The sequence below is a fragment of the Mobula hypostoma genome, chromosome 5 (genome assembly GCF_963921235.1).
Source record: "Mobula hypostoma chromosome 5, sMobHyp1.1, whole genome shotgun sequence".
NCBI classification, from domain to species: Eukaryota; Metazoa; Chordata; class Chondrichthyes; order Myliobatiformes; family Myliobatidae; genus Mobula; species Mobula hypostoma.
This window is the reverse complement of record NC_086101.1, coordinates 1,439,978-1,467,101: the sequence shown is the minus strand read 5'-3', so window position 1 is coordinate 1,467,101 and position 27,124 is coordinate 1,439,978. Positions and strand designations below refer to the sequence as shown.

Genomic DNA, 27,124 nt, shown 5'->3' with positions numbered 1-27,124 from the left:
GACATCTCCTCTGTACCTACTCCCCAGCACCTTAAAACTATGCCCTTCATGTTAGCCATTTCAGCCCTGCGAGAAAGCCTTTGACTATCCACACAATCAATGCCTCTCATCATCTTGTACACCTCTATTCTCATCCTCCATCACTCCAAGGAGAAAGGACCGAGTTCACTCAACCTATTCTCACAAGGCATGCTCCCCAATCCAGGCAACATCCTTGTAAATCTCCTCTGCACCCTTTCTATGATTTCCACATCTTTCCTGTAGTGAGGCGACCAGAACTGAGCACAGTACTCCAAGTGGGGTCTGACCAAGGTCCTATATAGTTGTAACATTGCCTCTCGGCTCTTAAACTCAATCCCACGATTGATGAAAGCCAATGCACTGTATGCCTTCTTAACCACAGAGTCAACCTGCGCAACAGCTTTGAGTGTCAAGAGTCTTGTAAAAGACCCTATTGCATCTGTCTCTACCACCATCATTGGCAGTGCATTCCACACACCCACCACTCTCTGTGTGAAGAACTTACCTCTGTACCTTCTTCCAACACCTTAAAACTATGCCCCATCATATTAGCCATTTCATCCCTGGGAAAAAGCCTCTGGCTATTCACACAATCAATGCCTCTCATCATCTTATACACCTCTATCAGGTCACCTCTCATCCTCTGTCACTCCAAGGAGAAAGGGTCAAGTTCACTCAACCTATTCTCATAAGGCATGCTCCCCAATCCAGGCAACATCATTGTAAATCTCCTCTGCACTCTCTCTAGATTAGCCACATCCTTCCTGTAGTGAGGTGACCAGAACCGAACACAGTACTCCAAGCGGGATCTAACTAGGGGCTTATACAGCTGTAACATTACCTCACGGCTCTTGAACTCAATCCCACGTTTGATGAAGGCCAATACACCACAGGCCTTCTTAACAACTCTGTTGACCTGCACAGTAGCTTTGAATGTCCAATAGACATGGACCCCAAGATCTTCCTGATCCTCCGCACTGCCAAGAGTCTTACCATTAATATTATGTTCTGTCTTCAAATCTGACCTACCAGGGTGAACTGCTTCACACTGATCTGGGTTGAACTACATCTGCCACTTCTCAGCCCAGTTCTGCATCCTATCAATGTCCCGTTGTAATGTCTGACAGCCCTCCACAACACCCCCAACTTTTGTGTCATCAGCAAACGTACTAACCCATCCTTCTACTTCCTCATCCAGGTCATTTACAGAACTCGCAAAGAGGATGGGTCCCAAAACGGATCCCTGCGGAACATCACTGTAACAAACTTTATGAGATTTAGGATCAAGTCCCAGCCTTGTGCCTTGGCTTTCAAGCAGAATACTAACCATCTACAACCTCCTTTTGCCATTTGTGGACAAGCCATTTCTGGATCCACAAAGCAAGGTCCCCTTAGATCCCAATCCTCCTTACTTTCTGAATGAGCCTCGCATGAGGAACCTTCCCAAATGCCTTGCTGAAATCCATACACATATGAAATCCACACGATGGTATGAGTATACAATGCTCTAAGAATCAGCTTCTCCATACCATTCAACTTCACAGTAATGCCATAATTATCAGGATGTTTCAAAACATTCATATCTGAAGGGCAATCACCGTTTGTAACTGTTCTAGCTCATTCAGGATGAAGATGAAGAATGCTGCAGATGGCTGTAGAGGACTTCTTTCAGTATATTTTATGTGGAGGTTGCTGATTAATAAAGGCATCAAAGGGTTACAGGGAGAAGGCAGGAGATTAGGGTTGAGAGTGATAATAATCAGCCATGATCAAATGCTGCAGCAGACTCAATGGGCAAAATGGCCTAATTTTGCTCCTATGTTTTATAGTCGCAGTTCAGAATGGTGGGTGTAGCAGAGGTCAACTCTCATGATTCAGACACTGGTCAATGTGCTATGCAGTCAGAACTCGACTGATCTTACATTCAATAGCTAATGCCTCATACAGTATGTTACTGGCAATCTGCTCTCCAATGCTGACAGGCCAGTCCTGGGCCAAGGCATAAGACTGGGACTTGATTCTAAATCTCATAAAGGTCGTTACAGTATCTAAGTGCAGTTAATAATTTAAAAAGTTAGAGTACCATTAAACTGGTGATAATGCACCTATATTTATTGCTTTATTATTATTGTGTTCTTTACCTTATGTGGTTTTGTTTTGTGCCGAATTGGATCCAGAGTGATAATTATTTTATTCTCCAATAATCCTTGTGTATGAGAAATGACGTAAAAACCCTCGAAAATGGGTTAAACAAGCAGTAAGGTCAAAGGCATGAAGCTATTATTGCATGGGCAATAAATACTGGGATAAATACTGGCCTTGCCAGCAATACTCATAAAAAGTGAAATAATTAAATTAAAATAAAAACCTACCTCCATCCAAGGTAGAATATATCGAAGAGATCATTAAACACACATAGGACTTTATTTTAATGACAATAAATGCAGCGGTAAGTCGCATTTGATACTTCTGAGCTGTAGATACAAAGGAAATCAGACAGGTTCATTGAAATATCTGGAAATCTGAGTAAATGTGTTGTCAAGAACAGGAAAAGAAATGCATACATTACTTTTATATTTCTGTAACGCAAAGAAAATGATGAAGGCAGTTCCAGCGAGAGACATTGATGTACTGACCAAGGCAATGACAGAAGTAATGAGGATGCGTTTATGCAGAAATTGAACACCTGAAACAGAGATCTGCTATTGAAGTAAATTCAGTTCTAAGACACAGTGGTAAAATCCACATACAAACAGAATAACGTCACAAAAAACACATTATTTTTGAATCCTTCCTTTGTGTTTTGTGGTCATTCACAGGAGCAAGCTACTGGACCAAGCGCATTGCAGGCAGATACTTGCAATTGCCACACAGCAGAACTACAGATCCAACAAGAAACTAGATAACAGACATCATTTCTTCAGGTGGAGGATTTAAAATTATAAAAATTTTGATGGAGTTCAGGAAAGTCTGGAAGTCAATAAAATATAATTCGTTGCACAGCACATGGAATGGATGATGAAAAATATTTATTTCTTTCAAGATGGCAGAATATAATATTAATGGTAAGACTCTTGGCAGTGTGGAGGATCAGAGGGATCTTGGGGTCCGAGTCCATAGGACGCTCAAAGCAGCTGCGCAGGTTGACTCTGTGGTTAAGAAGGTGTATGGTGTATTGGCCTTCATCAATCGTGGAATTGAATTTAGGAGCCGAGAGGTAATGTTGCAGCTATATAGGGCTATAGTCAGACCCCACTTGGAGTACTGTGCTCAGTTCTGGTCGCCTCACTACAGGAAGGATGTGGAAGCCATAGAAAGGGTGCAGAGGAGATTTACAAGGATGTTGCCTGGATTGGGGAGCATGCCTTATGAAAATAGGTTGAGTGAACTTGGCCTTTTCTCCTTGGAGCGACGGAGGATGAGAGGTGACCGGATAGAGGTGTATAAGATGCTGAGAGCAATTGATCGTGTGGATAGTCAGAGGCTTTTTCCCAGGGCCGAAATGGCTGTCACAAGAGGACACAGTTTTAAGGTGCGGGGGAGTAGGTACAGAGGAGATGTCAGGGGTATGGTTTCTACTCAGAGAGTGGTGAGTGTGTGGAATGGGCTGCCGGCAACTTGGTGGAGGTGGATGGAGCTTAGTAAAATAGAGGGCCATAGGTAAGCCTAGTAATTTCTAAGGTAGGGACATGTTCGGCACAACTTTGTGGGCTGAAGGGCCTGTATTGTGCTGTAGGTTTTCTATGTTTCTATGTAGCACACTTCTGCTCCCTTGTCTTATGGTCTTATTTTGCTTCAGTATTCACCAGAGAAAAAGACTTTGGCAATTGTAGGGATGACTTACAGTGGACTGAAAAGCTTGAGCAGAAAGACATTAAGAAAGAGGATGTAATGGAGCTTTTAAAAAGCATTAAGTTGGATACGTCACCGGGAATGGATGAGAGATACCCCAGGCTACTGAGCCTCTGGCGGTGATCCTTGCATCATCAATAGGGACAGGAGAAGAACTGGAGAACTGGAGGGTTGCAAATGTTGTTCCCTTGTTCAAGAAAGGGAGTAGATAACCCAGGAAATTATAGACCAGTGAGTCTGGCTTCAGTGGTGGGCAAGTTGTTGGAGAAGATCCTGAGAGGCAGGATTTATGAAGATTTGGAATCGGTTGAGTAAGCTTTGCCTTGGAGGGACAGGGGCTGAAAAGTGACCTGATAGAGGTGTATAAGATGATGAGCACTGTTGATTGCGTGGATAGCCAGAGGCTTTTTCACAGGGTTAAAATGGCTAACATGAGCGGGTAAAGTTTTACGGTGCTTGGAAATAGGTAACGAGGGGAGGTCAGGGTTAAGTTTTTCCACACAGAGAATGGTGGGTGCATGGAATGTACTGCTGGCGGTGATGGTGTAAGCGGATATAATGGATAGTCAAGGTTTTTATCATTATATAAAGTAAAAAACGGTAGCTAAAGCCCTTGCAGGATGAGAAGGAGGAATTGATATTGCATAATGAGGAAATGGCCGAGACTTTGAATGACTATTTTGTGTCGGTCTTCACACTGGAGGACATGTCTAACATGCCAAAGAGAGATGTTGTGGATGCAATGGGAGGTGAGGACCTCGATACAATAGCTATCACTAAAGGGGTAGGACTGAGCAAACTTGTAGGCCTGAAGTCCCAGGGTACTGAAAGAAATGGCAGGTTATAGTAGAGGCTTTGGTGATAATTTACCAAAATTATCTGGACTGTGGGCAAGTCCCGGCGGATCGGAAGATGACAAATGTCATGCCACTATTCAAAACAGGATGTAGGCAAAAGGTAGGTAACTACAGGACTGTTAAGTTTAACATCTGTAGTTGGGAAAATGCTTGAAGCTATGACTAAAGAAGAACTAGAGAGGCATCTGAAAACAAACGGATCCATCATGCAGATGCAGCATGGATTCAGCAAAGACAGGTCCTGTTTGACAAAATTACTGGAGTTCTTTGACGATATAACGAGCACAGTAGATAGAGGGGAACAAATGGGCATTAATTTCTAGAAGGTGTTTGAAAAGGTGCCACATAAAAGACTTATCCATAACATAAGCATGCATAGAGTTGGGGTGATGTATTAGCATGGATAGAGGATTGGTTAAGTAATAGAAAGCAGAGAGTGGGATACATGGGTGTTACCGTGGTTGGCAATTAGTGGTGAGTGGTGTGCCACAGGGGTCGGTGCTGGGCCTGCAACTCTTCACAATATACTGTATGTTAACGATCTGGAAGAGGGAACCCAGGATAGTGTATCTAGGTTTGCTGATGACATTGAGTGGAGCAGAGAAATATAGACAGGTTAAGTGCATGAATCACAAAAGATTGGTTTGCAGGTGCAGCAGGCTATCAAGAAGGCAGATGGAATGTTGGCCTTCATTGCGAAAGGAATTGAATTTAAGAGCAGGGAGGTTATGTACAGATTACTGTTGAGACCGTACATGGAGTACTGCGTGCAGTTCTGGTCTCCTTACTTGAGGAAGGATATATTGGCTCTGAAGGCGTTGCCGAGGAGGTTCACCAGGTTAGGGTTAGGGTTCTATGTTCTTTCAGAGTATGGAATGAGCTTCCAGTGCAGATAGAAACACAGAAACATAGAAAATAGGTGCAGGAGTAGGCCATTCGGCCCTTTGAGCCTGCACTGCCATTCAGTATGATCATGGCTGATCATCCAACTCAGAACCCTGTACCAGCCTTCCCTCCATACCCCCTGATCCCCATAGCCACAAGGGCCATATCTAACTCCCTCTTAAATATAGCCAATGAACTGGCCTCAACTGTTTCCTGTGGCAGAGAATTCCACAGATTCACCACTCTCTGTGTGAAGAAGTTTTTCCTAATCTCGGTCCTAAAAGGCTTCCCCTTTATCCTCAAACTGTGATGGTGCATATGAGCTCAATTTTAATGTTTAGGAGAATTTTGGATAGGTACTTCAATGGTAGGACATAGGGGACTATGGTCCCAGTGCATATCAAAGAACATAGAACATAGAACATAGAAATCTACAGCACATTACTGGCCCTTCAGCCCACAATGTTGTGCCGACCATGTAACCTACTCTAGAAACTGCCTAGAGTTTCCCTACCGCATACCCCTCTGTTTTTCTAAGCTCCACATACCTATCTAAGAATCCTTTAAAAGACCCTATTCTATCCAACACTACCACATTCACTGGCAGAGCATTCCAAGCACCCACCACTCTCTGGGTGTAAAACCTACCTCTGACATCTCCTCTGTACCTACTTCCAAGCACCTTAAAACTGTGCCCCCTTGTGCTGGCCATTTCAGCCCCGGGAAAAAGCCTCTGGCTATCCACACGATCAATGCCTCTCATCATGTTATACACCTCTATCAGGTGACTTCTCATCCTCCGTCACTCAAGGAGAAAAGGCAAAGTTTACTCAACCGATTCTCATGAGGGACACTCTCCAATCCAGGCAACATCCTTTTAAATCTCCTCTGCACTCTCTCTATAGTATCCACATCTTTCCTGTACTGAGGTGACTAGAACTGAACACAGTACTCCAAGTGGGGTCTAACTAAGGTCTTATATAGCTGAAACATTACCTCTAGCTCTTTTACTAAATCACACAGTTGATGAAGGCCTACACTCCATATGCCTTCTTAACAACACTGTCAATCAGGGCAGCAGTTTTGAATGTCCTATGGACATGGACCCCAAGATCTCTCTGATCCTCCAAACTGCCTAGTGTCCTAGCATTAATGTTATATTCTGTCTTCAAATTTGACCTACCACAATGAACCACTTCACACTTATCTTGGTTGAAGTCCTTCTGCCAATTCTCAGCCCAGCTCTGCATTCTATCGATGTCCCACTGTATCCTCTGACAACCCTCCACACTATCTACAACACCCCCAACTTTTGTGCCATCAGCAAACTAATTTAACCCACCCTCTACTTCCTCATCCAGGTCATTTATAAAAATCACAAAGTGCAGGGGTCTCAGGACAGATCCCTGAGGAACACCACTGGCTACAAATCTCCATGCATAATATGAACCATTTACAACCACCCTTTGCCTTCTGTGGGTAAGCCAATACTGGATCAACAAAGCAAGGCCTCCTTGGATACTATGCCTCATTACTTTCTGAACGAGCCTTGCATGGGAAACCCCATCAAATACCTTACTGAAATCCATATTCACTACATCCACTGCTCTACCCTTATCAATGTGTTTCCTTACATTCTTAAAGAATTCAATCATGGTTGTAAGGCACAACCTGCCCTTGACAAAGCCATGCTGACTATTCCTAATCAGATTATGTCTCTCCAAATGCTCATAAATCCTGCCTCTCAGGATCTTCTCCAACAACTTGCCCACCGCTGAAGTCAGACTTACTGGTCTATAAATTCCTGGGTTTTCTCCATTCTTCTTCTTGAACAAGGGAACAACATTTGCAACACTCCAATCCTCTGGTACCTCTCTCATCCCTGTTGACAATGCAGCGATCGTCATCACAGGCTCAACCACCCCCTCCCTCTCTTCCCACAGTAGCCTGGAGTATATCTTGTTCGGACCCAGCAACCTATCTACCTTAATGCTTTTCCAAAGCTCCAGCACATCCTCTCTCTTAATGTCTGCATGCTCAAGCATTTCAGTCCACTGTAAGTCATCCACATAATTGCCCCGGTGAATATTAAAGCAAAGTATTCATTGAGTGCCTCCCCTACATCCTCCGACTCCATGCACACGTTTCACTATCGCATCTGATTGGTCCTATTCTCACACATCTCATCCTCTTGCTCCTCACATCCTTGTAGAATGCCTTGGGGTTTTCCTTAATTCTGCTCACCAAGGTCTTCTCATGGCCCCTTCTAGCTCTTCTTAAGCTCCTTCCTGAAAACCATACAATTTTCTAGAACTCTAACAGTATCTAGTTTCTTGAACCTTTTGTAAGCTTTTCTTTACTTCTTAATTAGATTTCCTACATCCTTTGTACACCATGGCTCTTTTACCCTCTCATCCTCTCCCTGCCTCAATGGAACATATGCAGAACGCCATGCAAATAGCTCCTGAACATTTGTCACATTTCTGCCGTGCATTTCCCTGAGAATATTTGCTCCCAATTTATGCTCCCATGTTTCTGCCTAATAGAATTATATTTTTCCCTACTCCAATTAAATGGTTACTCAAATTCTCTACACCTATCCCTCTCCAGCGCTATAGTAAAGGAGATAGAGAAGTGATCACTATCTCCAAAATGCTTTCCCACTGAGAGATCTGACACCTGACCAGGTTCATTTCCCAATACCAGATCAAATACAGCCTCTCCTCTAGTTGGCTTACCTACATATTGCCTCAGGAACCCTTCTTGAACACAGCTAACCAACTCCACTTTATCCAAACCCTTTGCTCTAAGGAGATGCCAGTCAATATTAGGAAAGTTAAAATCACCCATCATAACAACCCTATTATTATGGCACCATTTGGAGGCCAACTCTCTGGATTCTTTCCAAAAAGAGTTAGATAGAGCTCTTAAAGATAGCGGAGTGAAGGGATATGGGGAGAAGGCAGGAAAAGGGTACTGATTGTGGATGATCAGCCATGATCACAGTGAATGGTGGTGCTGGCTTGAAGGGCTGAATGGCCTAATCCTGCACCTATTGTCTATTGTCTATTTCAGAATCTGCCTTCCTATCTGCTCCTCGATGTCTCTGTTACCATTTGGTGGATTGTAAAAAAACACCCAGTAGAGTTATTACTCCCTTCCTGTTTCTGACTTCCTCCCACAATGACTCAGTAGACAATCGCTCCTTGTTTAGCAATGCTACGCCCCCATCTCTTTTGCCTCCCTCCCTATCCTTTTTGAAACATCTAAAGCCCGGCACACACAGCAGCCATTTTTCCCCCTGAGACATCCGAGTCTCTGTATTGGCCACAACATCATAGTTCCACGTAATGATCCACACTCTAAGTTCATCCGCCTTGCTTATGATACTCCTTGCAGTAAAATAGACACATCTCAAACCATCTGGCTGAGTGGATCTTTGTTCTCTCATTGCCTGTCCTTCCTGACAAACTCGCTATAAGCTGTCTCTACTTGTGCACCAACCGCCCCGTCCTCTGCCTCTTCACTTCGGTTCCCACCCCCCTGCAAATATATACACACCTCTACATTTTCCATCTCCCTCTTCACCACCTGTGATACTGCTCACAGCAGTGTTGTCATCTGCAAACTTGAATATGTTATTGGAGCTATGCTGAGCCACAGTCATAGGTGTAAAGCAAGTAGAGAAGTGGGCCAGGCACACAGCACTGTGGGGCACCTGTACTGGTGGAGATCATAGCCCAGGAAATTATAGACCAGTGAGTCTTACTTCAGAGGTTAGAAAGTTGATGGAGGAGATCCTGAGAGGCAGGATTTATGAACATTTGGAGAGGCATAATGTGATTAGGAATAGTCAGCGTGGCTTTATCAAAGGTAGGTTATGCCTTATGAGTCTGAATGAATTTTTTGAAGATATGACTAAACGCATTGTTGAAGATAGAGCAGTAGATGTAGTGTATATGGATTTCAGCAAGGCATTTGATAAGGTACCCTATGCCAGGTTTATTGGGAAAGTAAGGAGGCATGGGATCCAAGGCGACCTTGCTTTGTGGATCCAGAACTGGCTTGCCGACAGAAGGCAAAGAGTGATAGTAGATGGGTCATATTCTGCATGGAGGTTGGTGAACAGTGATGTGCCTCAGGGATCTGTTCTCAGATCCTTTCTCTTCGTGATTTTTATAAATGACCTGGACGAGGAAGTGGAAGGACGGGTTAGTAAAGGATGTTGCCTTATGAGAATAGATTGAGTGAGCTTGGTCTTTACTCTTAGGAGTGACAGAGGATGAGAGATGACCTGATAGAGGTGTATAAGATGATGCGAGGCATTGATTGTGTGGATAGTCGGACGCTTTTCCCCCAGGACTGAAGTGGCTAACACGAGAGGGCACAGTGTTAAGGTGCTTGAAATCATGTACAGAGGAGATGTCAGGGGTGAGTTTTTATGCAGAGAGTGGTGAGCGTGTGGAGCGGGCTGCTGCCGACGGTGGTGGAGGCGGATACAATAGGGTCTTTTAAGAGACTCCTGTACAGGTACACTGAGCTTAGAAAAATAGAGGGCTATGGGTAACCCTAGTAATTTCTAAAGTAAGTGCATGTTTGGCATGGTATTGTGGGCCGAAGGGCCTGTAATCTGCTGTAGGTGTTCTATGTTTCTATGTTTGTATGGAGGAGATGTCACTGGAGTGTACAAGTGAGGAAATCCAGGATCCAATTGCACAAAGAGTTATTGAGGTCAAGATCTTGGGCCCTTTGCTTAGTTTTGATGGATGATGGTACTGAATGCTGAGCTGTAATCAATAATGAGCATCCTGATGTTTGTATCATTGCTGTCCAGATGTTCCTGGGTTGTGTGAACAGTCAATAAGCTGGCACCTACTGTGGACCCATTGTTCTGGTATGCAAATTGGAGTAGATCCAAATTGCCTCTCAGGCAGGAGGTGATACCAGCCTCGCAAAACACTTCTTCACTGTGGATGCAAGTGCAACTGAGCAATAGTCATTGAGTCAGGTCACTCCGCCAGTATCATTGAAACCTGCTTGAAGCAGGTGGGTGCCACACACTGCCAGATCAAAGGTTAAAGATACTGTATCAGTGAACACACCAGCCAGTTGATCTGCACAGGCCTTTAGTACAGGGGCAAGTACCCCATCCGGTCCAGATGTTTTCCTTGGATTGGCCCTCCTGATCATAGCCTGCACGTCAGCATCAGATACTAATTTCAAAGAATCATCACATGATGTGTGTGTGTGTGTGGGGGGGGGGCAGTTTGCAACGGTTCCTTCATGCTCTGACCGTCAAAGCGAACATAGGAGACATTGAGGTCATCTGGAAGCGAAGCCCTGCAGGCCCCCATGTTGCTTGATTTAACATTGTCTGAGGTTAAAGCATTCAAATCCTGCCACAGCTGTCAAGCATCCCTTGTCATTTCTGTTTCGCCCAGAATCTCCACTTCGCCCATGACTCCCCTCCAACAAGCTTCATCCATTGGTGAGTCTGAAAAAGCTGGTATTTCCAAAGCAACAGCACTTTCATCAGACAGAAAACATCAAGACCAGAAACTACATCAGCAACCCATACGGGAAATTCGGGATAGCAGTAAATGCTGGCCTTGGCAATGACATCTGAAATTTGTAAATTTACATAAACATATCAATCTTTTCAGTATTTTATCACCCTCCCAACAACTATGCTGACGACGGGAGCACAATCCTTTAGGCATCAATGGATTATAGGTTAAAAATAAATTGGCATATGGAAACACATTCCCAATGTTGCTGCAAGGTACTTATTAGTCACATAATTACCAATCAATAATCAATCAGCATTTTTAAAGTGCTCTAAAACCTACCATCAATCAGGAGGAAGTGTGAAATATTCTGCTCACTTGTGCTGTCAACAGCTACGCACGTGTAAAAGCCACAGTGTCCCTTTTCCGCGCTGTAAATGATGAGTGTGCTGTTCTTATCTCCTAGGATATACAGTGAACTGTTTGTAATTGGCTTATTCCCCCTCAGCCATAAGAGCTTCTTTGGGTTTCCCTTTTTCACAATGCAGGTGAGCTGAACATTGTTGGTTATGTAGACCGGATCTTGAACAATCAATGGTGTGGACAAGGCTTCTGTTGGGAAAAGTAGTTCCATGAGATTACAACCTAATTTATTGATGGCATAGAATTCTAACCACTGTTAAACCTCCCAAAATATTTCCCTTATAACCTACCCCCAATACAACTACAAAGCAAGCATATGCGCCTGCTGCCAACAAAGCACATATTTCCTGTTAATTAACTTCTGATATATAGAGCTATAGATGATCTAGCCAATTTGCATGGCGACATCAGAGCGTGCAGATGCAATAATCGAGAGCAAAAGGTGAACTATAGGAAGGAACTCAACAGGTCAAACAGCATCTGTGCAGGGAATAGGATTGTCAATGTTTTGGGCTGAGAGTCTGCATCAGGATGGTCAATCTCAACCCAAGACATTAACCATCCCTTTCACTCCACATGTGCTGCTTGCCACACTTAGTCCTCCAGCAGTTTGTTCCTTGCTTCCAAATCTGTAAGCTCTTTATATTCTGCCACTTGCTGCCTGTGAACTTTCCCAATTATTTTAAAGCATGTTTTTCTTGCCAATTTCTTCCATCTGAAATCCCCTCAAAAGATGTCAAACAGTGAAATAAACTCCGATTCAAAATCTTGCCATTGTTCCATGAAATGGATTTAATTTCATCAGCATTTTGTTTCCTTAGTAACAAGTTTCAAATAAAAATAAAGCATGGTTTAAAAAAAACTTAGTCCATATTACTTGGAGTACTGTGCTCAGTTCTAGTCGCCTCACTACAGGAAGGATGTGGAAACCATAGAAAGGGTGCAGAGGAGATCTACAAAGACGTTACCTGGATTGGGGAGCATGCCTTATGAGAATAGGTTGACTGAACTCGCCCTTTGTTCCTTGGAGCAACGGAGGGTGAGAGGTGACCTGATAGAGGTGTATAAGATGATGAGAGGCATTGATCATGTGGATAATCAGAGGCTTTTTCCCAGGGCTGAAATGGCTAGCACAAGAGGGCACAGTTTTAAGGTGCTTGGAAGTAGGTACAGAGGAGATGTCAAGGGTAAGATTTTTATGCAGAGAGTGGTGAGTGGGTGGAATGGGCTGCCAGTGACGGTGGTGGAGGCAGATACAATAGGGTCTTTTAAGAGACTCCTGGACAGGTACATGGAGCTTAGAAAAATAGAGGGCTATGGGTAACCCGGAGTATTTTCTAAGGTAAGGACATGTTTGGCACAGCTTTGTGGGCCAAAAGGCCTGTATTGTCCTGTAGGTTTTCTATGTTTCTATGTTCTACGTTTCTATATGAAATGGAATTGTACAGTGGAGAAAATATGCAATGAAATGGGAAGTAGTCAGGGTGGGATAAGGGAGTAGTTCAGGTAGAAAACAGATGTAAATATTATTGTTGAAAGGCCTCTTTCTGTGCTAGGATTCTAAAATACCATGGCGTTCTGCACAGGTACGTTCCAATAAGACAGGGAAAGGATACCAGGGACACCAGTCATCCCAACCAAAATAAACTGTTTCAGCTGCTTCCACCTGCCAAACGCTACCGCAGCATTAAAGCCAGGACCAACAGGTTACAGGACAGCTTCTTTCTACAAGCTATTAGACTTTTAAATTCATAGTGTCTGTACATTGCAACAGAGTCCAAACGCAAAGATTTTTACTCCCTCACATTGTGGGGTGGATGTAATTTTAAATAAATTCTAAATTCTAATAAAAGTAAGGAGATAATGCAGAAGCTTTATAAGACTCTAGTCAAGCCGCACTTGGAGTATTGTCAACAGTTTTGGGCCCCTTATCTCAGAAAGGATGTATTGTCATTGGAGAGTCCAGCGCAGGTTCACGAGGATGATTCTGGGAATGAAGGGGTTAACATACGAGGAGCGTTTGGCACCTTTGGGCCTGTACTCTCTGGAATTTAGAAGAATGCTTGGGTATCTCATAGAAATCAACCAAATGTTGAGAGGACCAGATAAGGTGGATGTGGAGAAAATGTTTCCTGTGGTGGGGGTATCCAGCACCAAACGGCACAGAATCAAAATTGAGGGGCGACCTTTTGGAACAGAGGTAAGGAGGATTTTGTTTTTTTAGCCAGAGAGTAGTGAGTCTGTGGAATGCACTGCCACAGACTATGGTTGAGGCGAAGTCGGTAGGTATGTTTAAAGTGGAATTTGATAGATTCCTGATTGGTCAGGCATCAAGGGATATGGTGAGAGGGCAGGTGTATGTAGTTGAATGGGATCCAGGTTCAGCCAAGATGAAACTCGATGGGCTGAGTGGCCGAATTCTGCTCCTATGTCTTATGGCCTTGTAATATACAGGAGCAGATTTAGGCCATTCGGCCCATCGAGTAAAAGTGTTTGGACTCTGTTGCAGTGTACAGACACTGTGAATTTAAAAGTCGAATGGCTTTTACACTTTCCAGTTTCAGCACATCCTTTCAAAGATAAGGGGCCAAACATTGCTCACAATTCTCCAAGTGAGGCCTCACCAGTGCTTTATAAAGTCTCAAAATCACATCCTTGCTTTTATACACTAGTCCTCTTGACATGAATGCTAACACTGCATTTGCCTTCCTCACCCCAGACTCAACCTGCAAATTTTCAAGTCACAAACTTTACTCTGCTCAGCTGTCTTCTGATACAACTCACTAATTGTGTAAACATTGTACATAAATGATCATTAGTAATGGCTCCATGATCCCTTCGGCCACCTCTTTCACAATCCTGGAGTGTACACGTTGGTCCAGGTGATTTATTCCCTTCAGGTCTCTCTGTTTCTCGAGCACCTTCTCCCCAGTAATAGCAACTTCTATACTTCTTCCTCCTAGCAAACTTCTGGCAGACTGCCAGTGTCTTCAACTCATGTAAAACACTTATTCAGTTCAGTCGCCATTTCCTTGTCCCCATTACTACCTCTTCAGCTTTATTTTCCAGAGGTCCGATATTTACGCTCACCTCTCTTTGACACTTTATTTATCAGAAGAAAATCAGGAACCTTCTTTAATATTACTGGCTAGCTTACCAGAATAGGAAGATTATACAATTCAACACGTGGCATTGGTGTAGGAAGGAGGGCATAAAATGTTTTCGTCACTGGCCTCTCTTCCAGTGAAGGAGGGTCCTGTACAGCAGAGATGGTTTGCACCTAAACTGAAAGGGGACTAATATTCTAGTGGAGAGGTTTGCTAACGCTGCACAGTGAGGTTTAAACTAGAGTTGCAGGGAATGGGAACCAGAGGGCCAGAACAGTTAGTGGAGAGGTTGTGGAGGCAGATGTTGGGAAGACCTCAGACAAAGTCGGGAATCAAAAGGTTGAGCACGGTGTGACTAGATCCTGAGCTGTGTATATTTCAATGCAAGAAGTGTCGTAGGGAAGGTGGATGAGCATCTGGATCAACATCTGGAATTATGATATGGTAGCTGTTTGTGAGACTAGGTTGTTGGGGCGGCAGTTCAATATTCCGAGGTTCCATTGTTTCAGATGTGACAGAACCTCGAACTTTGACAGAGTGGGAGGAATTAAAGGAGGGGTGGCATTCCTAGTCCGGGAAAAAAGTCAGCGTGGCGCTCTATCAGGGCAGACCGGAGAACTCGTCTACTGAGGAGTTATTGGTGGAACTGAGAAATAAGGAAGGTATGACCACATTACTGGAGCGGTATTACAGAGCACCCAACAGTTTGTAAGTTTGTAAAGAGATCACAGACTGTTGCAAGAAACATAAGGCTGTTATAGTAGGTGATCTTAACTTTCCACATATTGACTGGGAATTCCATACTGAAAAAGGACTAGATGGGATAGCGCTTGTCAAATATGTTCAGGAAAGTTTCCTTACCAGTATATAGAAGTCATAACGAGACAGTCTGTGATACTGGATCTGCTATTAGGGAATGAGACATTGTAGGTGATAGAAGTTTGAGTAGGGAACATTTTGCTCCTAGTGACTAGAAAGCCATTAATTTCAAAATAATCATGTAAAACAATAAGTCTTGTCCTTGTGTTGAGATTCCAAATTGGAGAAAGGCCAATTTTGATGGTATTAGAAATGATCTGGCATGTACAGATTGGGACAGGCTGTTTTCTGGCAAAGGTGTATGTGGTAAGTGGGAGGCGTTCAAAAGTGAATTTTGAGAGTACAAGTCAAAACTTGTACGTACCTGTCAAAATGAAAGGTAAAAATAACAAGTGATTTTCAAGAGATATTGGGGCCCTGGTTATGAGAAAAAAGAAGTGCACAGCAGGTATGCACAGGTAGAAAAAAAGAGGTGCTTATGGAGTACAAGAAACGAAAGAGAGCACCATAAAAAAATCAGGACAGCTATGGCATTCCTCTGGCAGACAAGGTGAACGAGAATCCTATGGGATTCTACAGATATGGTAAGTGCAAAAGCATTGCATGGAAAAAAATATGGAAGATCAGAATGGTGATCCAGGTGTGGAGTCAAAACAGATGGGAGAGATCTTAAATAATTTTATTTTGCATCTGTATTTACCCAGGAGATGGATATAGAGTCTATAGAGGGGAGGCAAAGCGGCATCAACTTCATAGACCCCATACAGATTACAGAGGAGTTGTTTGCTATCCTGAGCAAATCGGGGTAAAACAAGGTGTTCTCTCAAACCCGATGGGAGGCAAATGCACAAATTACTGGGGCCCGAGCAGAGATATTTAAATCATCCTCAGCAGGGGTACCAGAGAATCTGAGGATAGCCAATGTTGTTCTGCAATTTAAGAAAGGCTCTAAAGGTAAACCAAGAAATTGTAGGCCAGTGTGGGAAAATTATTAGATGGTCACGGTAGATGGTTGGCTCTCTGACTGGAGATCAATGACTAGTGGTATGCCGCAGTGATTGCTATAGGGACATAGAAACATAGAAAACCTACAGCACAATACAGGACCTTTGGCACACAATGTTGTGCCGAACATGTAATTTAGAAATTACTTAGAGTTACCCACAGCCCTCTATTTTTCTCAGCTCCCTGTACTTATCCAGGAGCCTCTTAAAAGACCCTATTGTACCAGCCTTTACCACCGACACCGGCAGCCCATTCCACGCACTCACCACTCTTTGCGGAAAAAACTTACCCTTGACATCCCCTCTGTTTTCTGCTTCCAACCACCTTAAACCTGTGTCCTCTTGTGGTGACCATTTCAGCCCTGGGAAAAAGCCTCTGACTATCCACACGATCAATGCCTCTCATCATCTTATACACTATTCCAGGTCAGCTCTCATCCTCCGTTGCTCCAAGGAGAAAAGCCAAGTTAACTCAACCTATTCTCTTAAGGTATTCTCCCCAATCTAGGCAACATCCTTGTAAATCTTCTCTGCACCCTTTCTATAGTTTCCACATCCTTCCTGCAGCGAGGTGACCAGAACTGAGCACAATACTGTAAGTGGGGTCTGACCAGGGTCCTATAAAGCTCTAACATTACCTCTCGGCTCTTGAACTCAATCCCAAGGTTGCTGAAGGCCAAAATACTGTATGCCTTCGTAAGAACAAGTCAACCAGCGCAGCAGCTTTGAGTATCCTATGGACATGGACCCCGAGATCCCTCTGATCCTCCACACTGCCAAGAGTCTTACCATTAATACTATATTCTGTCATCATATTTGACCCACCAAAATGAACCACTTCACACTTACCTGGGTTGAACTCCACCTGCCACTTCTCAGCCCAGTTTTATATCCTATCAATGTCCCGCTGAAACCTCTGACAGTCCTCCACACTATCCACAACACCCCCAACCTTTGTGTCATCAGCAAACTTACTAACCATCCCTCCACTTCCTCATCCAGGCCATTTATAAAAATCACGAAGAGAAAGGGTCCCAGAACAGATCCCAGAGGCACACCATTGGTCACCGCCCTCCATGCAGAATATGACCCATCTACAACCACTCTTTGCCTTCTGTGGGCAAGCCAATTCTGGATCCACAAAGCAAGGTCCCCTTGGATCCCATGCCTCCTTACTTTCTCAATAAGCCTTGCATGGGGTAACTTGTGAAATGCCTTGTTGAAATCCATATACACTACATCTACTGCTCTTCCTTCATCAATGTGTTTAGTCACATCCTCAAATAATTCAGTCAGGCTCAAGGTGCGACCGGCCTTTGACAAAGCCATGCTGACTATTCCTAATCATATTATGCCTCTCCAAATGTTCATAAATCCTGCCTCTCAGGATCTTCTCCATCAACTTATCAACTACTGAGGTAATACTCACTGGTCTATAATCTCCTGGGCTATCTCTACTCCCTTTCTTGAATAAGGGAAAAACATCTGCAACCCTCCAATCTTCCGAAACCTCTCCCATCGCCATTAATGATGCAAAGGTAATTGCTAGAGGCTCAGCAGTCTCCTCCTTTGCCTCCCACAGTAGCCTGGGGTACATCTTGTCCAGTCCCAGAAACTTATCCAACTTTATGCTTTCCTAAAGCTCCAGCATATTCTCTTTCTTAACGTCTATATGCTCAAGCTTTTCTGTCCTCTGTAAGTCATCCCTACAATCACCAAGGTCCTTTTCCGTGGTGATTACTGAAGGAAAGTATTCATTAAGTACCTCTGCTATCTCCTCCAGTTCCATACAAACTTCTCCACTGTCACACTTGATTGGTCCTATTCTCTTATGTCTTATCCTCTTGCTCTTCACATACTTGTAGAATGCTGTGGGGTTTTCCTTAATCCTGCTTGACAAAGCCTTCTCATGGCTCCTTCTGGCTTTCCTAATTTAATTCTTAAGCTCCTTCCTGCTAGCCTTATAATTTTCTAGATCTCTATCATTACCTAGTTTTTTGAAACTTTCGTAAGCTCTTCTTTTCTTCTCGATTAGATTTTCAATGGCCTTTGTACACCATGGTTCCTGTACCCTACCATCCTTTCCCTGTCTCATTGGAACGTACCTATGCAGGACACCACGCAAATATCCCAGAACATTTGCCACATTTCTGCCATACATTTCCCTGAGGACATCTGTTCCCAATTTATGCTTCCAAATTCCTGCCCGATAGCTTCATATTTCCCCCTTACTCCAATTAAACGCTTTCCTAACTTGTATGTTCCTATCCCTCTCCAATGCTATGGTGAAGGAGATAGAATTGTGATCACTATCTCTCTCACTGAAAGAACTGACACCTGACCAGATAAAGTAAAGTCTCTCCTCTTGTAGGCTTATCTACATATTGTCTCAGGAAACCTTGCTGAACACACCTAACAAACTCCACCCCGGCTAAACCCCTTGCCTAGGGAGATGTCAATCAATATTGGGGAAATTTAAATCTCTCACCACGACCATCCTGTTATTATTACACCTTTCCAGAATCTGTCTCCCTTCCTGCTCCTTGATGTCCCTGTTACTATCAGGTGGTCTATAAAATACGCCCAGTAGAGTTATTGACCCCTTCCTGTTCCTAACTTCCACCCACAGAGACTCAGTAGACAATCCGTCCATGACTTCCTCCTTTTCTGCAGCCATGACACTATCCCTGATCAACAGTGCCATGCCCCCACCTCTTTTGCCTCCCTCCCTGTCCTATCCAAAACATCGAAAGCCTGGCACTAAGTAGTCATTCCTGTCCCTGAACCATTCAAGTCTCTATAATGGCTGCAATATCATAGCTCCAAGTACTGATCTACGCTATAAGCTCATCCGCTTTGTTCATGATACTCCTTGCATTAAAATGGGCACATCTCAAACCATCAGTCTGAGCATATCCCTTCTCTATGACCTGCCTATCCTCCCTCACACACTGTCTACAAGTTTTCTCAATTTGTGAGCCAACCGCCCCTTCCTCCATCTCTTCAGTTTGGTTCCCACCTCCCAGCCTTATGAGAATAGGGTGAGTGAACTGGGCCTTTTCTCCTTGGAGTGACGGACGATGAGAGGTGACCTGATACAGTTGTATAAGATGATGATTGTGTGGATAGTCGGAGGTTTTTTCCCATGGCTGAAATGGCTAGCATGAGAGGGCACAGTTTTAAGGTGCTTGGAAGTAGGTACGATGGAGATGTCAGGGGAAAGATTTTTTTTACGCAGAGAGTGGTGAGTGTGTGGAATGCGCCACCAGTGATGGTGGTGGAGCCAGATACAATCGGGTCTTTTAAGAGACTCCTGGATAGGTACATGGAGCTGAGAAAAACAGAGCTGTCCCTTCTGTACAGGTCCCAGTTCCACTGGAAGAGAGCCCAATGATCCAAAAATCTGATGCCCTCCCTCCTACAACATATTAAACTGTATAATCTTCCTAATTCTGGCCTCACTTGCACTTGGCACGGGTAACAATCCTGAGATCACAACCCTTCAGATCTCGCCCTTTAACTTAGCACTTCCTTGAACTCCCTATGCTGAACCTTGTTACTCATCCTACCCATGTCCTACCCATGACTTCTGGCTGTTCACCAACCCATTTAAGAATGCCAAGGGCTCGATCCAAGATATCCCGGACCCTGGCACCCGGGAGGCAAAATAGCATGTGGGAATCTCGTTCTCACCCACAAAACCTTCTGCCTGTTCCCATATTAGCACTGCATGCTCCATCTCCCCCTTCCCTTCTGAATCAGAGAGGCTCAATGCTGGAGACTCACTCACTGTGACTTTCCTCAATTAGTTCATCTGTCCCGACAATATCCAATGTGATATCCTCTTGTTGAGGGGGATGGCCACGGGATACTCTGCACTGGCTCCTTAACTCCTTTCCCTTCCTGACTGTCACCTGGTTTCTTGTGTCCTGCACCTTGGGTGCAACCCCCAAGATTAATACCCCCTCATCCTCTCGAATGATCCATTCATCCAGTTCCAGCTCCAGATCCTTAACGCAGTTTGTTAGAAGTTGCAGCTATATGCACTTCCCACAGTTACACTCACCAGGGACACAGGAGGTCTCCATGCCTTCCTGCATCCTGCACGAGGAGCACTCCACTATCCTGCCTGGCATCTAAATTGTTCTAGCTGAGTAGATATTAAGGAGGGACAGATAAAACTGGAGAGGGATGGGCTCCGCCACGTTTCAGATGCCCAAGACACGCCGCATGATGAGCACACCAAAACACTGGTGCAAAGCTTATCATGACAGTGCCCCGACGACTCCACCAGGAGTTAAGGGCGCAAGAAGAAGAAGAAGATAAAACTTAAGCTTTTCCTTCCTTTGTTTTCATTGAGTGAAGTCGGTCTTTGTGGAAGTCTCAAAGAGCTAAAGCCTCAAGATCGCCACTCTGACAGTCCACTCAGACGATGGCCGCGACTTGCCCAAGCCTTCCTTTAATATGCTCTTGCTAATCAATCCCAAAACTGGTCAAAGCTGCTTCTATCTGGAAAAAACCCTTTTGGTATCCTCATTTACATTATTGGATAGCTTACCTTTATACTTCGACCATAAGACATAGGAGCAGAATCAGGCCATAGGCGCATCGCGTCTGCTCTGCCATTCAATCATGGCTGATCCTTTTTTTCTCCTCCTCAACGTCATTTCCCCGCCTTATCCCTGTAATCTTTGATGCCATGTCCAATCAAGAACCTATCAATCTCTGCCTTAAATACACCTCCACAGCTGCACGAGGCAACAAATTCCACAAATTCACCACCCTCTGGCTAAAGAAATTTCTCCGCATCTCTGTTTTGAATGGACACCCCTCTATCCTGAGGCTGCGCCCTCTCATCCCAGACTCTCCCACCTGGGGAAACATCCTTTCCACATTTACTGTGTCTGGGCCTTTCAACATTTGAAAGGTTTTAATGAGGACTCCCCCGCCCCCGCATCCTTCTAAATTTCAGCGTACAGACCCAGAGCTATCAAATGCTCCTTGTATGATAACCCTTTCATTCCTTCAGTCATCCTTGTGAACCTCTTCTGGACCCTCTCCAATGCCAGCACATCTCTTCTACGATGAGGGACCCAAAACTGTTCACAGTACTCAAGGTGAGGCCTCACCTTGAGCATCACATCCCTGCTCTTGTATTCCAGACCTCCTGAAATGAATGCTAACTCTGTATTTGCCTTCCTCACCACTGACTCTACCTGCAAGTTAACCTTCAGGGTGTTCTGCCCAAGGACTCCCAAGTCCCTTTGCATCTCAGATTTTTGGATTTTCTCCCCTTTTTGAAAAAAGTCTGCACATTTATTCTACTACCAAAGTACATGACCATGGATTTTACAACACTGCATTTCATTTGCCACTTTCTTGTTCATTTTCCTAATCTGCCTGTCCTTCTTCCTCCTACCTGTTTCTTCAACATTAGCTGCCCTCCACTAATCTTCGTATCATCTGCAAACTTGGCAACAAAGCCAACTATTTCATCATCTAAATCATTTATATACAGCATAAAAAGAAGTGGTCCCAACACAGACCCCTGCGGAAGACCTCTTTAAGCTGTCTTGACTTCCATTGTAAGCCACGGTTGACGCATCCACCCTTTAGAATACTTCATCTTTGGTATGTACCTTTCCTGCACTTTCCGAGTTTGCCCAGAAGCATTGTTGTTCCACCATCAACCCAGCTAGTGACCCCTTCCAATTAACACTCTCTTACGCCTCTGTAATTCTCATTACTCCACAGTAATACTAATACATCTGACTCTATTTTGTCCCTCTCACACATCAGGGAGAATTTAGCACACCTTGCTTTATACTGATGAATGTGAGGTGAAGCACAGTTCCAATGCTATATGTAAGTTTGCCGATGACACTGCTATAGTTGGCCAAATAAAAGGTAGAGGCATACCAGCATATAAGATGGAGCCAGCAGACAGCAGTTTCCCTCAGTCAGTCAGTCAGTCAGTGGGTGCCGTCCCAAATCCGGGATTGGCGGCTATGCACCTCCATCTTCTTCGATCTTGCGCCCTTTTTCTGGCCTCAGGATAACTCAACCCAGTCCATTGCCTCACATTATCGTACCAAGTGGTTCACTGCCTTCCTCTTTCCCTCTTTCCTTCTATCATCCCTTCCAATAACAATTTCTGCAGTCCACCACCTCTTAACAAGTGCCCGGCATATTCCAGCTTCCTCTTCTGCACATTCTTCAGCAACTCCTTTTCTCTCCTCACTCTCTTCAACACTTCCATATTACTGACCTTCATCACCCGTCTAATTTTCTGCATTCTCCTTGGACACCACATTTCAAACACCTCCAGTTGTCGTTGTGCTTCCTTGCATAAGGTCTACGATTCGACTCCATACAACAGACTGCTCCAGACGTAGCATTTCCAAATTCTACAACGCCCCCCAAAGTGCAACATCTTGCCACAAATCACATCAGTCAGGCTCCAGAATATTGATGGAGCAGAGAGCCATGCCAATGATGTTGGAATTATTATGAAGAAGAAAATCTACAATGCAATGGGTGGGTTTTGGCCCATATCTGATAGAGTCATAATGGTAAAATGGTAATGATAAAATTGTGGCCATCACTGAGATCTGGCTAAAGGATACATGTCTATGGGAGCTGAACGTCCAAGGATACACGGTGTATCGGAAGGATAGGCAGGTAGGCAGAGGGGGTGGTGTGGCTTTATTGGTAAGAAATGATATTAAATCATTAGAAAGAGGTGACATAGGATCGGAAGGTGTCGAATCTTTATAGGTTGAGCTAAGAAATTGCAGGGGTAAAAGGACCCTGATGGCAGTTATATACAGACCTCCGAACAGCTGCAGTGATGTGGACTACAAATTACAACAGGAAATAGAAAAGGCTTGTCAGAAGGGCAGTGTTATGATAATTGTAGGGGATTTTAACATGCGAGTGGATTAGGAAAATCAGGTCGGCACTGGATCTCAAGAGAGAGAATTTGTAGAATGTCTGCGAGATGGCTTTTTAGAACAGCTTGTTGTTGAGCCCACTAGGGGATTGGCTGTACCGGATTTTATATTTTATTTTTATATATATATATAAAATAGGCATCCGTTAGTCTCGTGAGACCATGGATTTGCACCTTGGAAGGTTTCCAGGGTGTGGGCCTGAGCAAGGTTGTATTGAAGACTGGCAGTTGCCCATGCTGCAAGTCTCCCCTCTCCACGCTACCGATGTTGTCCAAGGGAAGGGCGCTAGGGCCAATACAGCTTGGCACCAGTGCCATTGCAGAGCAATGTGTGGTTAAGTGCCTTGCTCAAGGACACAACATCCTGCCTCAGCTGAGGCTCGAACTAGCGACCTTCAGATCACTAGACCAATGCCTTAACCACTTGGCCACGTGCCAATACTTTACTGGATTGGGTATTGTGTAATGAACCAGAGGTGATTAGAGAGATTGAGGTGAAGGAACCCTTAGGAGGTAGTGATCATAACATGATTGCGTTCACTGTGAAATTTGAGAAAGAGAAGCCGAAATCCGATGTGTCGGTATTTCAGTGGAGTAAAGGAAATTACAGTGGCATGAGAGAGGAATTAGCCAAAGTTGACTGGAAAGGGACACTAGCGGGAAGGACAGCAGAGCAGCACTGGCTGGAGTTTATGTGAGAAATGAGGAAAGTGCAAGACAGATATATTCCAAAAAAGAAGAAATTTTCGAATAGAAAAATGATGCAACTGTGGCTGACAAGAGAAGTCAAAGCCAAAGTTAAAGCAAAGAAGAGGGCATACAAGCAAGCAAAAATTAGTGGGAAGACAGAGGATTGGGAAGCTTCTAAAAGCTTACACAAGGAAACTAAGAAGATCATTAAGAGGGAAAAGATAAACTATGAAAAGAAGCTAGCAAATAATATCAAAGAGGATACTAAAAGCTTTTCCAAGTATATAAAGAGTAAAAGACAGGTGAGAGTAGATATAGGACCGATAGAAAATGATGCTGGAGAAATTGTAATGGGAGATAAGGAGATGGTGGAGGAACTGAACAAATATTTTGCATCAGTCTTCACTGAGGAAGACATCAGCAATATACCGGACACTCAAGGGCGTTAGGGAAGAGAAGTATGTACAGTCACAATTACGACAGAGAAAGTACTCAGGAAGCTGAATAGTCTAAGGGTAGATAAATCCCCCGGACCAGATGGATTAGATTAGATTATGAGGACACACAGTCCTCTTTTATTGTCATTTAGTAATGCATGCATTAAGAAATGATACAATGTTCCTCCAGTATGATATCACAGAAACACAAGACAAACCAAGATTTAAAAAACTGACAAAAACCACATAATTATACATATAGTTCCAACAGTGCAAAGCAATACCGTAATTTGATAAGAACAGACCATAAGCACGGTAAAAAAAAAAGTCTCAAAGTCTCTCGAAAGTCCCATCATCACACGCAGACAGTAGAAGGGAGAAACTCTCCCTGCCATGAACCTCCAGCGCCGCAAACTTGCTGATGCAGCACCCTGGAAGCACCCGACCACAGCCGACTCTTGAGTCCGTCCAAAAACTTCGAGCCTCCAACCAGCCCTCCGACACCAAGCACCGGGCACCACCTCTGCTGAGCGCTTCGACCCCGGCCCCAGTAACAGGCAAAGCCGAGGATTTGGGGCCTTCGTCTCCGGAGATTCTCGATCGCACAGTAGCAGCGGCAGCGAAGCGGACATTTCAGAAGTTTCTCCAGATGTTCCTCCGTGCTTCTCACGTCTGTCTCCATCAAATCGGGATTGTGCATGGTACCAACTTAACAAATACTGATATCATTTCAGAGTGGCCGCGCACGCTGCGTTGCGCCGCCATCTTGTCCTCCCCCCCAAAACTGCACCCTCGTGTTCTGAAGGAGTAGCTGCGGAGATTGCGGAGGCATTAGCAATGATCTTTCAAAAGTCAATAGATTCTGTCATGGTTCCAGAGGACTGGAAGATTGCAAATGTCACTCCGCTATTTAAGAAGGGGGCAAGGAAGCAAAAAGGAAATTATAGACCTGTTAGCTTGACATCGGTGGTTGGGAAGTTGTTGGAGTCGATTGTCAAGGATGAAGTTACAGAGTACCTGGAGGCATATGACAAGATAGGCAGAACTCAGCAGGGATTCCTTAAAGGAAAATCCTGCCTGACAAACCTATTGCAATATTTTGAGGAAATTACAAGTAGGCTAGACAAGGGAGATGCAGTGGACGTTGAATATTTGGATTTTCAGAAGGCCTATGACAAGGTGCCACACATGAGGCTACTTAACAAGATAAGAGCCCATGGAATTACGGGAAAGTTACATACGTGGATAGAGCGTTGGCTGATTGGCAGGAAACAGAGAGTGGGAATAAAGGGATCCTATTCTGGTTGGCTGCCGGTTACCAGTGGTGTTCCACAGGGGTCTGTGTTGGGGCCGCTTCTTTTTACATTGTACATCAACGATTTGGATTATGGAATAAGTGGCTTTGTGGCTAAGTTTGCTGATGATACAAAGATAGGTGGAGGGGCCGGTAGTGCCGAGGAAATAGAGAGTCTGCAGAGAGACTTGGATAGATTGGGAGAATGGGCAAACAAGTGGAAAATGAAATACAATATTGGAAAATGTATGGTTATGCACTTTGACAGAAGAAGTAAACGGGCAGACTATTATTTAAGTGAGGAGAGAATTCAAAGTTCTGAGATGCAACAGGACTTGGGAGTCCTCGTGCAGGACACCCTTAAGGTTAACCCCCAGGTTGAATCAGTGGTGAAGAAGGCGAATGCAATGTTGGAACATAGAACATAGAATAGTACAGCACAGTACAGGTCCTTCGGCCCACAATGTTGTGCCGACCCTCAAACCCTGCCTCCCATATAAGCCCCTAACTTAAATTCCTCCATATACCTGTCTAGTAGTCTCTTAAACTTCACTAGTGTATCTGCCTCCACCACTGACTCAGCAGTGTATTCCACGCACCAACCACTCTCTGAGTAAAAAACTTCCTCTAATATCCCCCTTGAACTTCCCACCCCTTACCTTAAAGCCATGTCCTCTTGTATTGAGCAGTGGTGCCCTGGGGAAGCGGCGCTGGTAAGCCACTCTATCTATTCCTCTTATTATCTTGTACACCTCTATCATGTCTCCTCTCATCCTCCTTCTCTCCAAAGAGTAAAGCCCTAGCTCCCTTAATCTCTGATCATAATCCATACTCTCTAAACCAGGCAGCATCCTGGTAAATCTCCTCTGTACCCTTTCCAATGCTTCCACATCCTTCCTATAGTGAGGCAACCAGAAATGGACACAGTACTCCAAGTGTGGCCTAACCAGAGTTTTATAGAGCTGCATCATTACATCGCGACTCTTAAACTCTATCCCTCGACTTATGAAAGCTAACACCCCATAAGCTTTCTTAACTACCCTAGCCACCTATGAGGCAACTTTCACGGATCTGTGGATATGTACCCCCAGATCCCTCTGCTCCTCCACACTACCAAGTATCCTGCCATTTACTTTGTACTCTGCCTTGGAGTTTATCCTTCCAAAGTGTACCACCTCACACTTCTCCAGGTTGAACTCCATCTGCCACTTCTCAGCTCACTTCTGCATCCTATCAATGTCTCTCTGCAATCTTTGACAATCCTCTACACTATCTA

The 27,124-nt window shown here is 44.2% G+C and overlaps 1 protein-coding gene across 5 annotated transcripts in view; it reads right to left on the bottom strand.

The window, feature by feature from the left end:
- Positions 1-27,124, bottom strand: part of LOC134346070 (hepatic and glial cell adhesion molecule-like) — a 91,303-nt gene that overhangs the window by 47,513 nt on the left and 16,666 nt on the right. For 4 of the 5 annotated variants that reach the window (XM_063047367.1, XM_063047371.1, XM_063047370.1 and 1 more), the window contains exons 3-5: positions 11,465-11,734; positions 2,591-2,707; positions 2,394-2,495 (exon numbers count right to left, since the gene is read on the bottom strand). In XM_063047367.1, the coding sequence (XP_062903437.1) occupies positions 2,394-2,495; positions 2,591-2,707; positions 11,465-11,734 (489 nt within the window). The remainder of the gene's footprint in view (positions 1-2,393; positions 2,496-2,590; positions 2,708-11,464; positions 11,735-27,124) is intronic. The other variant, XM_063047368.1, reaches the window with a different exon arrangement.